This window comes from Pipistrellus hanaki, assembly GCF_964339955.1.
Source record: "Pipistrellus hanaki genome assembly, chromosome: 10".
Lineage (NCBI taxonomy): Eukaryota > Metazoa > Chordata > Mammalia > Chiroptera > Vespertilionidae > Pipistrellus > Pipistrellus hanaki.
In genome coordinates, this window is record NC_140512.1 from 21,817,944 (window position 1) to 21,834,336 (window position 16,393).

A 16,393-nucleotide genomic window follows, 5' to 3' on the forward strand; every position below is an offset into this window, starting at 1 on the left:
ATAGCTAATTGGTATAAAGGCAGCTGTTCTTTGAACCATTAATGTTTTGTTCCTTTCTGTATGAAGTCTGATCTCCTTCCTGTGGTATAGAGACTGCATTATAATTCAGAGTTGGTGAAGATTAGTTCAGGATGCATAGTCTTTACTTCGCATTATGTACTATAAATAAAGACATTTATAAATTCACTACCTACACATATTAGAAACGTTATAAGTACTTCAAAGAATGAGAGGATTATAAATCAGAAGAATTTAGTTCAGAAGGGTCAAGGAGACTGCCCTCAGTGCAGGAGGAGGGGAGCCCAATGACAAGAATGAGGGATGGACCGGATGGTGAGAGCAGAGGTCTCCCTGGAGGATGATGGTGAAAACCACCAGAGCAGAGGAGCCCCCAGCAGGATGAGGAGGAGATGGACCAAGTTCTTAGAGGCAATCACATTCAAGAGCAAATACATGAGACATTCCTTCACATGAGTTTCCCCTGTGCCCAGATGCCGAGAAGCAAAGTCAAGAACATGAGAACATACTGAAAGGGAGTTCGAATGTGAAATTGACTAAATCTATATAATTGACCACAAAAGCCCTTTTTGAACCGAAAAACAGGGAACCTTGAAATGGTAAGATTAATACTTTCCTCCCCGAGAAAGAATGGTGGCTCACGAGTAAGTTAAGTTGCATTTCTGCGATTACAGTCTACAAATGTAAACTTGGTAACTCCTCCCCTCAATACTTGTACATTTGCTGTCCTTCCACTGAACTTGTCCTGCATAAGCAATCAAGATCTGGGCCCTGCCCGCAGCCATCGTTCTGAGGAAAGGTTCTCCTGTGACAGCCCCCTGTGAAAGAGGAGCCCTAGAGTTCCCTTATAAGTGGGTAGGTAGCATTATTCAAATGCATGACCTTGACTTTGGCTCTTGCTTAATTGTACTCTTGCCTCAAATTCTTGTCCTTCTTAAGTTTTCCGCCTCAGCAATACTGACATTTTTTCCAGATGATTCTTTGTTGTGGGCAATGCCCGATGCAGTATAGGATGTTTAGCAGCATCTTTGACGCCTACACACTGCATACCAGTAACACTCACCCCCCACCCCTCACCCCACCTCTACCCCTGGTGTGACAATAATAAATGTTTCAAATGTCTCTCGGGGAACAAAATGGCCCCTGGCTGAGAATCACTGCACTCTATATAGAGACATTAAAGGTGTCTTCGGGGGAGAAATATAAGAAGCTATATGTTGTATATTGAGAGTGTGCAGTAGCAAATAATGGTCCTGCATGCCATTCATCTTCATTGTAAAGAAGCAGCTAACCCTTGGCTACATCACTTCCATAATGTTTTTAGCTTTTCCCATCCTTTGTGAATCTCATAGACAAGAAGAGAGCACAGCCGCTATCACTCTCCCTGTAATTAGAATTACTAAGCCATTAGATTGCTACTTGAAGAAACAATAAATAAGAACTCGCTCAAATACCAGCATAACTTTAAAAAAATAAAAGTGTTACTGATTGATAATAGAACAGAACAGTATGGTAAAAATAAATCATTTTAATAGTCTTTCACTATTAATGTTTTTGAACCGATACTACTGCACTTAAAAACCTGTTAATAAAATATTGAAAGTTATCACAAGATTAGAAACCCCTTTAGAATTCATTTTATTTCGTGTCTTTGAAAACATATGTAATTAACCACTGTTTAAAAGAAACAAAGCACACATACACAAAAATAATAGAGTCCATATTCTCTCTAAGGAAATACATTTTGCAGTCAAAATAGATTTCTCTCCATTTAGGGAGGGAGGGTAATGTATTTTTCCCTAAGAAGACAATAATCTCAATTTGCCTGTTATTACAGTAACTAGTCACAACATTTCCTAGTTGTAGGTGTAAGACAACTCTGAACAAAAACAAAACATGAAATAAGCTATATCTGAAAAGTAATACTATTATTTTTATAAAGTACTTACATTACTTTTATGTCCCTTTTACCCCTGCAAGGTTTCTGTGAGGAAGGATGAGTGTTATTATATCACTTGACAAGCAGGCAAAGGGAAATCTACTATCACCAGCTCCTTAGCATCATTCACAAGGAGAGAAAAAAGATTCCCATCCTTACCGTTGACTCTGCATCTTGCTAAATCCCTACTCAGAATCACCAATGATTAATTATGTTCTGCTTCAGAGTATCTTCTTTTGCCAATAAAATAATATATTAAACTCTCTACCTCCTAGAAAATGAACATTCTATTTACATAAGATCATGTGACCACAAAGAAAAAGCATTGGACTGTGAACCCCTTGAGTTACTAATGAAATTCTTCACTCGAAATCCTTGTGTAAATACTAAGTTAATAAAGAGAACTGAATGCTCAATATTTAGACATGTTTCATATTTATGTCTTTGAGAAAATATTGGGAGCACTCAGTCAGTAAGATATCCCCTGAGGGCGCAGGCCAGGCTGAGGGACCCACCAGCCCCGAGGGCATGAATTTTCGGGCACCAGGCCTCTAGTATAATACAATTCTCTTGACTAATACAACAGGGGAATGATCTTTCTTGAGTTCTGGTTATAGGTCAATAAATATCATAGATGGATATGTCATCAATCTCAACAACTCCATGAGATGAAACATTTCGGCAGATCACCAAGCTATCAACTGGAAGAAAATAAGTGTCTTTTCTTCAGGTAGAAGACTATAAAGACAAAATCAAGAAAAACTATTTTCTGTACCACCCTTAGCAATCCTTTTAATAGATATACACACAAAAACCATGTCTGTACATACCAACAATAATGGAAGATTTTACATTCTGCATGTAAATTTAGACTTTACAATATATCTCTATACTTTTTAAAAAAATAATAAATTCAAATAGAAATGTTCATGAGTGGGTAACTGCTAGCCGAATTTTGGCTTCTTCTAGTAATTTATATCTCTTAGTAAAAGAGCAGTAGCATAACCATGGTAACCTCATACCTAATCAGGGATCTGCTTGCTTCTCAATATACAAGAAGCAAAATAAAAAGGTAAAATATTATAGTCTAAAGCAAGAATGTCAAAGTCAAAGGCTAATATGGGCCAAAGAAACAAGGTATGTGGCCCATGCGCTGCAAGTTTGACATGTTTGGTATAAAGCATAACTATATATATATATATATATATATATTTAATTTTGGAGTTACAGCCAATTTAGTAGTTGTGTGTCCAAGAACTAAAATTTAACATTGCAATTGCTTCATGCATATGCAAGATGAGATGATGGTGTTCACTTTATAAGGTTGTCTTGAGAATTAATAAGATGCCACATGCAAAGGGCTTAGTGCAGTTCTTGAACTAATAAAAAACAAATGAAGCCCTTCAGTTGTATTTGAAAGGTTCTAATATATTAAATTCACTGAGCAAAATTATAATACATTACTATCTCTTTTCCCTAATTTTATTTCTTCTCTTCCCTCAATTATTTCATGTACTTTGTGGCTGAGCATACTCAATTAATGGACATGTTATCTTCTAATAAATGAATAGATAATGGAATAATTCATTAAGACATAGCACTATTTAAGCTAATTCATGCCATATCTTTAACTGAAGTTAGGCAAATAACTTTAATTTTCACTAAATTTTAAAAATGTCTTATTTTCACTAAGTTGCCTCATTACAGCTGCAAATGAGTATTCAAGTAAAATGCTAGTTCTATCTTGCAAATCCAGTAAAAATAATTATATTACATACTTTTGGAAGAATCATCATTTCCATAATATTGAATTTCAATCCATGAACCTGTTAAATCCCTCCATTTACTCAACTTTTGGCCCTCCCCTTGTATTCAATACGCCCAATCTCAGCTCAGGGTCCACTATTCACTATAGCATCCTTCAGCCAGTCTCTGCTTTAAATTTCCACAGCCAAAAGCCCGCACATGAACCTTCTCTGTAGGCAAAGCACAGGGGCATATGGATCACCTACCTATGCAAAATAATGCTCTTTTAGTGACCCCATACTCAAATTATTTTTCCAATAATCGATTCTGTTCTATCTCTCCCCCCTCATTTGTTACATATAATAAAACAAATTATTTAACTGTAATTTTTTTCTGTCACTATAATTACGTATGTGCCTCAGAAACATAAAAAGTGTGGGGATTTTCTTCCATCCTCTCCATTCTATTTTGTTACCCATATTCAGACAAAGCCATTTATTCATTTAATCATTGTACATACACTCTTCTTAGTCAGCTACACTTCACATAAGCATAGTGGAAATCGGGTGAGACTTTTTGTTGCATAATGATTCCCTGCAAAAGCAGATTCTGTGAGTGGAAGGTTCACATATTTAAGCGAAAAGTAAAAAAATGAGGTCAGCCAAGAAAGTGGTTTCTGATGCTGCAGAAACTCTGGAGGAGGGAAGGAGCGCTCTCAAACGCAGTTATTTTTAATCTCAATCTGTCAATAAAAAGATTCATGTAGCTTCTAATCAGAACCTGTTAATTCTCATCTCTTTTTTTCTCATCCCACAAACTCCATGTTTGGTATAAAGCTTAACTTAATGAAGGCTCACATATTACCTTGCACACACTCATATTCTTATATGTTTCCCCACAATATCACTGCAGGTCACCAGCACCAGCGACCAGAGCTTCCAGGCATGTTCGGGCCCACGTAGTGGGTTGGCAGTCAGTCCTCGAGGGAAAGAAACTGTTCCCCCTCAAGCTTTGCAGCCTGCACAGTACCTGGGACACACGTGTTGACTAAACTACATTTGATCATTGTTATTCACAAGGAACATTTTTCATTCCCAAATATCTTCATCTCACAGACATTTAAGTTTGTTCAACATACTCTCAGATTGAAACCTCTGATTATTTTGTACACAGTTTCTTTTGAATAATTTTTTAAGTATCTGCTTAATTAATAAGGTTCCTTTATGAATTTCTATTAATATATATGGTAACCAACCATACATTCCATTTTTTCTGGAGAGTAGTATTCACACACAAATATCCATATAATAAATATTCATGTATCATACATATGAATCTGCTTGAATATATTTCATCTCATTTTTGGAAAATAAAAGGCCTCATTGCATCACTAAGATCACAACACGAAAGTATTTTCAAATTGTTACATTACTTACATTGAAATGCAAGTGAGACCCTCAAGAAATAACATTAAATGTTTAATAAATGTTATAAAACCTATAATATAAGTGCTCTTACCTAAGTAAAATAACCTTTTAAAGATGATAAATATTTATATAATAGTATTATCTTCAAAAATTATTTAATAGTGACTTTCATAAATCCTAAGAAAAACCCTATTTTACAATGACTCTTTTTCTTAGACCAAAATCTTTGCTACCCACATCAATGACTCAGTCTCCAGACATAGCTGTAAACACTTTTCAACTCTCTTTAAAAATGAAATCTACCATCAAAAAATGAAGAAGTGTCCCCACTGAGGACATTCAAAAGAATTCATCACAGTACTTTAAGTCACCACGATGTGAGAGATTATACAATATAGTTTGAAGAATAGAAAGGTGACATCCCAATTTAAACTCTAAGGGAGTCTCCATAACACATGGATTCATGTAAGTGAGGGCTATGTGTAAACTATGAAGTGTGTGTGGTGAGAAAGCTTTGTTAATTGTTAGGGATGATGTTTCTCATAATACCAAGCATATACCAAGGGTCTCTTCCAGAATTTCATTACCAGATCCACACACAAAAAACATCTTATTTATAATACAGAAAAACAGCTTCCTGAAAGTTAGGATTGCATTCAAATTAAAGAAAAGAGTAAGTTTATTTGGGTTCTACTCACATCCACAAGCTGGTTGACACCACTTGCTGTTTTTGCCAGTGTGACAAGATCTTCTTGCATCTTATCCACCCATGACTTGATACTGCAGACATTAGAGAAGAAAACATTTGATCATATCTCTGGCAAATTAGGGCCTCAGACAGCCATTTTACAGTCATGATGCAGATAATTCATTAAATTCCTTTAAATCTTTCTTCTCTCTCCCAGCTCTCACTATGTCCACCCTCTCATCCCATCTACAAATTATAAAGCTAATGAGACTTCACTGTAAAGCCTCTTAGAATGCTGAAATACCCCCAGATAAGAGAAAAATGACATTATTGCCATGACCAATGAGGATAAATTTGCTTATTTTTTTTATGAAAATTCCACTTAAAATTAGTAAATAGAATATTCTAAACTGAGCCTTATTCTTTAACTTACAAGTCTTCTGGATATAATACTAAGGGTGTGCTAAGTGGAGAACATTTTTTTAAATGCAAGAAAATGAGAAATATTTTAAATGTCTCCTAATTTAATTACCTAGGGATAACCACTGCTAACACTTCATGTATTTCCATTAAGTTTTTTGGTTTTTTTTAATTACCTCACATGGTTGAAAGCATGCTATGTAAACTTTATGTATCTTTTCTTTTTCCTGAGGTCATATGATAAATAGTCCTATGCCATTATAAGGATCTTATTTATCCAACTTCTTTAATTTTATTAAGACAAAATGTTTTATAAAATGCTATTTTATAAAGGAAAGTGAACTTTGTATTTCATAAGTGCTGCGATCATCGGTATTTAACCATATTAATCTTCTTTTCTTCAGATAAGTTTCAATACTACTATAAGGCAGCCATCTTTTTTCCAAATAAACTTAAGTGTGAGGGAACAAGAAATTAAACATGGAAAGAAGTATAACATGAAAAAGGGATTTAAATGTGGTGTAGGAGAACACATAAAAGAATAATGAGCTAATAAACTAAAGGGGAAGAAGCAAAACCTGAAAGTCAGTCATAAAAAGAATGAAATGCCTTAGAAGAAAACACAGAGGTTTGATTTACACATGCAACAAATAAGTTAGCCAATTAAATACATAAACGCTAGGGATAATTTCACACAAATGATAATAAGAAAGAACATTTATTGAACCATGCTGTATGAAATTGATACAAAGAAGATAAATCAATATCGAGAAACAAAAAGTAAATAAATGGGAGGAGGGTACAAAGTGGAGAGAAATTTATAGATTTATTAAAATCAATGATGCATAACTACATGATTCAAACATTAGGCTTTGTGCTGCTTATGAGCTGGTACATATATTTGAAACATATTATAAATACTAACTAATATTCTTATTCCTACTATAATATTAGAAAAATATAATTGTTCCCATGTTTACGTTTAAAACAATAGGTTACAGTAGGAAACTGGTAGGAGCAAAGGCCATTGACACCATTCTCTAATTCAGGTCAGACTACCTCCTCATTTCTCCTTACTAAACAAGTCCTAAAACCCAAGGAAAATGAATCATCTCTCCTCAAGCATAATTCCCAACAATGACAAATAATAAAAAAACTGTTAAACATATATACCTTATAGATCCCTTTAGCTGGGGAGCCAAGAGACAAATAGTATATATGTAAAAATATGAACTTAACTCATGCCTGAATTTGATTTATGCTAAATGGTCTCAACCTTTCATTCTAACTTGACATCTGAGTGTGCTGTCACTGCCACTGCTCATTGGGGTGAATCTGTTTTGGCTGAAAAGTTTATTCAGGGCTCTCCCACCTTCTCTGCCCCGCTGACAAGCTATCAAGAACACTTTATAGTGGCAAGGATCATTTCTCATGGATATGACATGTTGCCTGGTTTTCCTAAAAGACATAAGAACTCTGCCTCCCAAACCAGGAGTTGGAAGAATATCGATATAATGACCAGGAAATAGGCAAAGATCCATTCAGCATAAAAGTCAAAAATGACACAAGGGGAAATACGCGTATGTGCGGATTATCAGTCTTTCCATGTCTAGGTAAATTGTCAAGCACATATTTGCAATCACTGAGCACTATTTCATCGACTATCTCCAGAAAAATAACTGTAAAATGTTGGGAGAAAATTAGAAGGGATACATAGCCTTTTCATGAAATAAGAAACCAACAGAGCACTCTAGAAGGAGTCTTACACGACATGGGAGCCTTCCTAAGGAAATAAAAACCCAAAGAGAGGGTTAAACCTGAGTGTTCTTATGCTAGCTTTGATAAAGAATGGAAAGATATGACAGGTCAGAGAGTATGGGCTGTGCATAGGAAACTGAGGGAAACGTAACAAAGGCTGTTCACACCTGTTCCTTTCTTCGTCCATGGTTTTTGAAGATAAGGACACAGCTTTCCCTCCAGGTATGGGTGGTTGGGGGAGGGGGGGCTGGAGGGGGACAGAGGAAGATGGGAGGAGGGGGAAGTGAAGGGGAGGCATGTAACTCTCATATGAGGGAAGGTCAGCAAGTCAGACAAAAATTAAAGTTTAAAAAACTTAACCTACCTAGCTTTCTACCCTCTTATTTACTTCAGCCTGTCCCTGAAATTAATTCTCTACCTTCATTATGAATAAATTCCACAACTACTCAGATAACACCTTTGATAAACTGCAAAACTAAAAAAGATTCTCTTCTATCCACTAAACTCCACGGCACTTTAATTGGCTTTATGCTTATTTTCCTGTATACTTTCATCATTAGGTGGATATACATTTATACTCATTTGTCACTGAATCCTCAATATTTTTATTAAGTGTCTTGCATATAGTAGGCAGATGAATAGTTATTGAATAAACAGAAAATATATTGAAATAAAATTGCATTATTGATTTTTGAAGCACAATTATATTTATTTTAGTTTAGTACAGGATTCATTTACTAATCCCCTCCTCTCCCCATAATCCACCCAGAAAAAAAAATAATAGAAAGAAAGAAAGAAAGAAAGAAAGGAAGGAAGGAAGGAAGGAAGGAAGGAAGGAAGGAAGGAAGAAAGGAAGGAAGAAAGAAGGACTAAAGAACTGCTGGACCCATGCATCTGTTAACAGCCCCCATTTTTCAACAAGTAGCAGATTTTCAAAATGCAACTTAATACTTTACAGGAATTAGCAAACCTGTAGAGTATATAACTTATAATTCCAAATTTGTCAGGTGCGTATTGAATGTCATAGGAAAAAATTATCTTGTATTCTCTCTCTGCCCTTACAATGACTCATTAGAGTGGACTAGCAGAATGCTTCCCACTGTTTGAAGATGTCTACTGACTCAATGTAGTTTGGAGAATTCACTGAGATCTTTAAATATTGAAGCAAAATTTTATTGAATAATGATCATCTTTTATATCATCTGCTTCACCCTATGATACAGAAAGAGCACAAATTTAAAAGCAAAAATATTAAATATTAAGTTTCACACAAAAATTAAATTAAAAATATTTGGCATGTAATTATTGTTCCTTTTTCAGGTTGGATTTGCCTGTAAAATGGCTTTAAAAAAGAGTAGTACCTAGTTCGGAAAACTTTTTTTAAAAGAATTATGGTAATCAATTTCATTTTGCATGCACTTGAGAAAGAGCAAATTCAGAACAGCACAAATTATACCCAATTTAATCTATTGAAAAGTATAACAGTTGAGTACGAAGTGTCAAGTCTGCACAGTTATCTATTTAATTGTTTTAGATGCTACAAAGAGATTTCCTTTGTTGGAAGAAGGGGGCCAAAGCAATAGCTACGAATTATTACCTAACTGCCCTCCCTTCCTATATTCAATTTTCTGAAATAGAGAGGAATGTCTGAATCTACTGCTATTAGTAAGGAGAGAACATTGAAAGCAGACATCTTCCTTCTTGAATTATCCAACTAGCAATTTTCATAGACACCAGAGCCAAAAAATTAATAAATGGGAGACAGAGAAGAGCTAAGGGAAAGGAAGAAGGCTGTTGCAGGAAGGGATTTAGAGGAGGAGTGGGAGAGTGAGAAGTCTCTGCAGCCCTTGTTCTAAGGCAATGCTCTGCCTAGGCCACTTTTTTAAAAATCATTTTATTTTTAATCCAAGGAAATACACAAAGCTATGCCCGTGGATCTTGGAAAAAAATAAATAATACAAGCTCTAACAAACTGACCATTTCAATTGTGTGCATATATACGGGTAAGCAGCTTGTTCACAACTTTAAAGTAATAAGTTCATATATTTCAAGTGTTCCACTTGCTATAAATATCCCACCAATGCCAAACTGCTCCTATTTTTGTTATATAATAAACCACCCACAGTGTTCCTGTATTTGAGTAAAAATTATATAAGTAAGCCAAAGATTTGGATAACCTACACACGCTATTTGCTAACTGTGCAATTCTTATAACATAGCGAACTATATTATGAAATACAATTGTGTGTGTGTAAAAAGAGTGCTTCATATTACATTAAATCTAGGATTGTTTGTGAGATAAGTGTCATGCCAGAAATGTTAGTTCTTAAAATTATTAACAATTTAAGCCATTTTCAACAAACTGTTTTTAGAAAGCTATTTTGACTTGTGAAATGCTTTAGTATTTCATTTTTGCCTAGAGTCAATATTGTAAACAATGTCAAAAGGCATCTGATTTTTTTGCAGTGTAAAGGTAAAGTGTGTGAGGAGTAAGGAAAAAGGCTTTATCACTAAAATCTGACTCATAAGTTGATAATGTTTCTCTGCCTTTACTTTCTGTTAGCCTCTGTTAGTGTGTGTGTGTGTGTGTGTGTGTGTGTGTTTAATCCATTTGACAAATATACATACTCATAATCCTCAAAAAACAAAGATTCTTTATGAGATCTCCTTTTCCACCATCTTGGATTAATTTTTGTTTTATCTAAGCATTTTTCATTGTTTCTTCATTTAGTCAATATATTTTGCCTCAGCCTAGGCTTCCAGCTTCCAAGACAACAAATGAGCAATACACGCAAGGTTAATATTCATGTAGTTCCTCAGATTAGCTGGAGGGGACGGTTCTCAGACAGGGATGTGATCCCTGGAGGCAGTGTTCCCTTTGTTGTGTTCCCTTACCCATCAGAGCTGGTTACAACCCCCAGCACAATCCCTGCGTGGCCCGGTGCCACCCGAGGGGTCCCACATGGCCACACAATCTGCTGCTGGTGTCTCTGTGGACCCAGTGAGCTGAATTCCTAATTGCTCATTACAAAGCCTCCATTCCTTTTATGGACGGTCTTCCCTCTCAATGTTTATCTATACTTTTTCACTCACTGCAGATTGTTCACAAAATTTATTTCAGCCCAATTCATGTGTGTAAATATTATTTAATGTCACGATAAAAATTGCCTCATTTCCTTTCTTCTCTGAATTATTAACTGAGCTTCCGTAATATTTTCAATACTGCAAAATACTATAAAGCTTATTATGTTTAGATTCTGACTTAAATGGCCAATCCACTTCCCCACATGGATCAGTATCTGCAGCCAAACCATTTTAATTGTTTCAGCAACATGTCAATTTTATCAGGTTATCATGTTGCCTACCAGCCTGACGTTGTCTAAGTCACTGCAGTTCCTGAAAATCACCCTTTCAGTCTGTGCTTCAGGTCCTTTTTCTCCTGGACAATCTAAGACCTGGAATCCTTAAAAACATTTTCTTTACCCTAAGTTATTAAGATATATATTGCCTGCCTTACAAAATATCACACATATTAATATACTATATATTATGCTAGAATTATTGTTCTCCAGTACTTCCTTTTCTTGAGTGTATGGACCACAGTTTATAGTTCTGTATTCTGAGAGGATCCAGCATTATTCTGAAACAAAATGGATGCTTAATAGATAATAGATAACAATTAAGTACCTTGTGCCAGGAGATGTTCTCAACGTTATATGAACAAACTATTTAATTCTCACAAAAATCTATTGAGGTAGATACTGTTATGAGCCCCACTTTACAGATGTGGAAACTGAATGACAGAGGTTACATTACTTGCCTAAGGTCACAGAGTTAGTAAGTGATAGAGTTAAGCAATCTGCCTTTAGAAGCAAATAGGTACATATATTAATAAATGCTAATCAATGTGGTGATCTGAAACACGGCTTGGTGCTTTCCATCATTAAGCCACCAGTCATCTTCAACTCTCCTCTCATCATAACGTTCAAATGTCTTGTGGTGGTATTTGTTTGTTTTTTTTATTTTTTATTTTATAGCATATTGCTAGATTCTAAGTTTGCTATTGATGTAAAGGGAGCAAAGGACAATTACAAAAGTCTTATGTTTCCATGGCAAGAGAAAAAAGTAAGTTATAATTAGAAAGCAAACATTTAAGTAATTGAGAAAACCCAGACATTTTCTTCCCAAAAAAGGCCTTTTTGGAAATATTCACATATTTCTTCAATGCTGTAATTTTTCTTCAAATTGAATATTCCCCAACAATATTATCAAGTAAACAAGAACTGCTTATTTTATTTACAAAACCATATATTGGACACCTTTCGTTAGCACAGCAAGACATCCTCAGTTTTAGGTGCACAGCAACTGACCCTCATATTATTCACAACATGCACACACTTGACATAAAGTAGCAGGTTACATGTCCAGTCAGCCCTGATGCGTTTTAAATATGCAATATTCTATGAGCAACATCAAAGCTTTCCAATGTCGATGGAGAAGATGACTGTTTCAGCTGGCCTTCATTGTTGTCCTGACGCAGGCTCCAATACACACACACATGCACCCATGCAAATGCCTGGCCCCACTTCTGTGTGCTCCCTGTACAGACAGCCCACAGTGTAATGTGTCTGACAGCTATTTCAGGACCACTTTATTCAACAATCAAAAAGCCTTCGATGCACATGTATTAACCTGCAAATTAGAAAAACAATGATTCTCTTCCTGAAAACCCTTAGAAAGGAACATTATAAGGAGAGCCTGTCTCCCACACTTAATATTTCTGGAATATTAAGCACAGGATTCTCGAAAAAATGAAATGAAACCTTTAAAAACGAGACAGTAAATATCTTAAAGCTCAGAAAATATATCACCTTTTAATTGCTTTCAACCTTTTGTCCCCTTTGACGCGTGGTTCTCCTTGACCCTTGACCCTGTGCCTGAGCTGCACATTCACTGCCCTTGTGCCCCCCCTACACCCCACCTCATGGTCTGAGTGGACCGAGCACTCCAGGCAAGGACTGCCTCTCAGACAGGAATTACAGCAGCACCCTTTCCTGCCCTGCTCCACAGAAACACAAGGCTAAACTTAAAAAAAAAAAAAAAATCGTTATTGCAGTGAAATTAGCAATGAGAATTGTGTTTAAAAACAAATTGATGCTTATCAAATGGTGACAAAATTTCAATTTTAGCACTATCCAATAATTACTTGTGAAGAATGTGAAGCTTTGGTGAAAAATTTATATGAATGTCAAAGGAATACAGGAAAAGAACTCAGCTTTAATTTCTTGATAACAATGTCAAACATTTGTATTTGAATGAAGATTTCACATGATTGGCTGATGTTTAAATAACAACTTTATAAAATCATGACCTTTTATGAATTCTAAGTGAAAAGGTAGGTGAAAATCTAGGCAATTAAATAGAAAAAAAAAACTATTATAAAAGGGGGGGAAAGCACTTTATGTAGCTAATTTCAACTGAAGCATCTGTGTCATACTCTCAGTAAATTTAAAAAATGCTATAGCCCAGCTAGCGTGGCTCAGTGATTGAGCGTCGACCTATGAACCAAGAGGTCACGGTATGATTCCTGGTCAGGGTATGTGCCCAGGTTGTGGGCTGGATCCTCAGTGTGGGGCCTGCAGGAGGCAGCCAATCAATGATTCTCTCTCATCACTGATGTTTCTATCTTTCTCCCTCTCCCTTCCTTTCTGACATCAATAAAAATATATATATTTTTTAAAATGCTGCAAAGCATGATCCTGTATGTATAGTTACTTACAAGGCTTTTTTAAAAATAAAATTATAATTAAATAACTAACATCAGATGATTGATTTACTATTACAAACAAAAAAGACATTTTAAAAAAATCGAAGTATTGGGCATATGTTCCTTATTAAGAAGCAAATAACAAGCTGGTTACTAGAGTTTAAATTATTTATATAAAATATGAAATGAACACTTTTAAATACAGTGGCCAATCTCCTAGTAGAAAGGCCCATTCATGTTGATGTTTACATCTTCCACATTTGAAATAATTCCCCTGCAATTGGATAGAAAGACTTGGAAACTGATCTCATTCAGTCATTTTAGAAACAGGTGAGATGCATTTCATGAGCCATCGTGAAAAGGGCTGGAGGGCCCTGCTGTAACGCCATGTAACTCGTCATCTTTATAAAACACGAAGAGATTACGAAGCAGCCAGTGGCATAAATTAAACATCAACGTTCTAAAGGGATCGTTGCAGGCTTTTACATTTTTTTTCCTTTTCATTAACAGTCATTCTGTCACTGCTGCTAAGTGCTCCATTTAGAGCACATTCCAATGTGGGTTTCAACAGGCATTTTTAAAGCAGACCTCCCTGCATGGTAAAGGGAAATTCTGAAGATTTCTGAAGCCAGATCTGTGAATCATATGTGACTCAGCAGCCTCCCACAGGCCTGACAGCCCATAGATTCTATCTCAAAATGTTCTTTCTGTAAAAGAGAGGCTGAATGAATGCTATGCACAAGATACAAAAGGCAACCCATTAGCATCCACACGACCTGTTTTAGGTCACCTGTAGTAATAGAAGAAAAAAACAACAGCATGAACATCTCCTGCTGTCCGTAGGACTATCTTTTCAACTATCCATGATCTACCCCCCCGAAAGCACTGAGTCACCCTCTCATATCTCTTGATAAATAGTAGCCTCATAGGCATCCACATCACCTTTCAACATACAGTATATGAATCTGAAGTTATTTCTCTGATGAACACAGATATTCATAAACATTATTTTTAGTTCTAGAAACTGCAGAAGAAAACAACTTGTTCTTCTAGTCCAGGCTCCTGTTTAATGGAGGCTTCCCTTATGCATTACCCATGAAAAGCTGTCAGGCCAATCCTCCCCAATACTTCCTGTGACAGACCTTACTAATGACTTGGTCATTTGAAAGGTGAAACTGTTAGAAAGTTCTTCAGAGTGCAAAAGAAGTTAAGGACATTTACCTTATAAGTGATTAGACAACCATCTAAAATCAGATATTTTATAAACATTTACATATTATTTGATTGTTATCATGCTTATTATCCCTTTGGAATTTATTAAGTGAAGTTATAAATACTTCAGAAATACTCAATTCCTAATACCTAGCAAAAGAACCCACAAAAATAGTATCTATTTTACAGTGGAGGCAGCTGACTTAGATGTAGCCATCTGACTACCATATTTTTGTTTGTCCTTATCCTGAGATTTAACCAGAATGGAAAGAGTGAATAAAAATATAGGTCTGTAAAGGGCTCAGTGAGAATTTCTGTCTTCTCCTTGCAATTAAAAAAAAAAAAAAAGCAATAATCAGCCAATAAGGGCAATTTAGATGATAAAGATTACTAAAATATACCACGTACGTTTAACAGAAACATTTTCTAACCAAGAGAAGACCAGACAACCATATACCGCCAAAGTTCTGTGACCTGAGTTTGGGTTTAGTTTTAGGAGTGGATGGGTCTGCCCTTCCACCAGCTTCTTTGGACTGTGGTTCTAAGGAGGATCCAGTAGTCACCATCTAAAAGCAAAGTTGGAGCTAAAAATCAAGAAGTAGCCCAGAAGAAAAATGATTCAAAGAGGTTAGGCAGTGTATATACTTTTCACCTAAAGAAAACACCCCTGTCAGGATTGTGGTAAAAAGATTCTAATTTCCATTTACCCTGGTCCTATTTTCTATGCTCTCTCTTCTGATTTGACAGAGGGGGTGTTTGTGGAATGAACGGGCAGACAATAGAATTAATGGAAGAGGCCCCATTGTGCCCATCGCAATATCTTTCGTCTTCATTAGAGAAATCCAGAGGGTTACACAGAGCTGGGAACCCCACGGGAAATAACATGGTCCTGATTAACCAACTCTCCCCTGAATTTATGACATGGCCAGCTGGTCTTAGATAAGATTAAATGAAGGAAAATGAAAGTGGAGGAATTGAAAGAAATTCAATGGACCCAAAGGAAAAGAAAAGAAATCAAGTGAAAGAATCAGGAGAAGTTGGGAGGAATAGGGAGAATAAAAAAAGATAAGACTAAAATAAATGCACATTTTTAAAAATGAAGGTGGAGTTTCTCTTAAAACAGATGAAAATTTACTTTTGTACATTTGAAAAGTCACTCATGATCAAGAACTTTAAACAATGCACTATGTACTATTGTTCAAATAATCATTGCAGCTTTTAAGCTATGCCATTAACAGTCCTATAAGTCTAAAATAATATAGCCTCTAACCCAATTATGATAGAATATATGGTTGTTTTAATCTATTTTACATAGAATTGTGAAGGCAAGTCTCTTACAAGACTATTTTATTTGTATGAATTTTTGTTTATATTCAACTTATTGTTAGAAAAGGTAATGTTCATTGACTTTTATAATC

At 35.6% G+C, this 16,393-nt stretch overlaps 1 protein-coding gene across 5 annotated transcripts in view; it reads right to left on the reverse strand.

Annotated features, from left to right (window-relative positions):
• Nucleotides 1-16,393, reverse strand: part of CACNA2D1 (calcium voltage-gated channel auxiliary subunit alpha2delta 1) — a 333,502-nt gene that overhangs the window by 267,097 nt on the left and 50,012 nt on the right. For all 5 annotated transcript variants that reach the window (XR_014796169.1, XM_084897069.1, XM_084897071.1 and 2 more), the window contains exon 2: nt 5,829-5,910. Coding sequence is in view for 4 of the 5 variants with exons in the window: in XM_084897069.1 (XP_084753195.1) it covers nt 5,829-5,910 (82 nt within the window). In the remaining variant the exon portion in view is untranslated. The remainder of the gene's footprint in view (nt 1-5,828; nt 5,911-16,393) is intronic.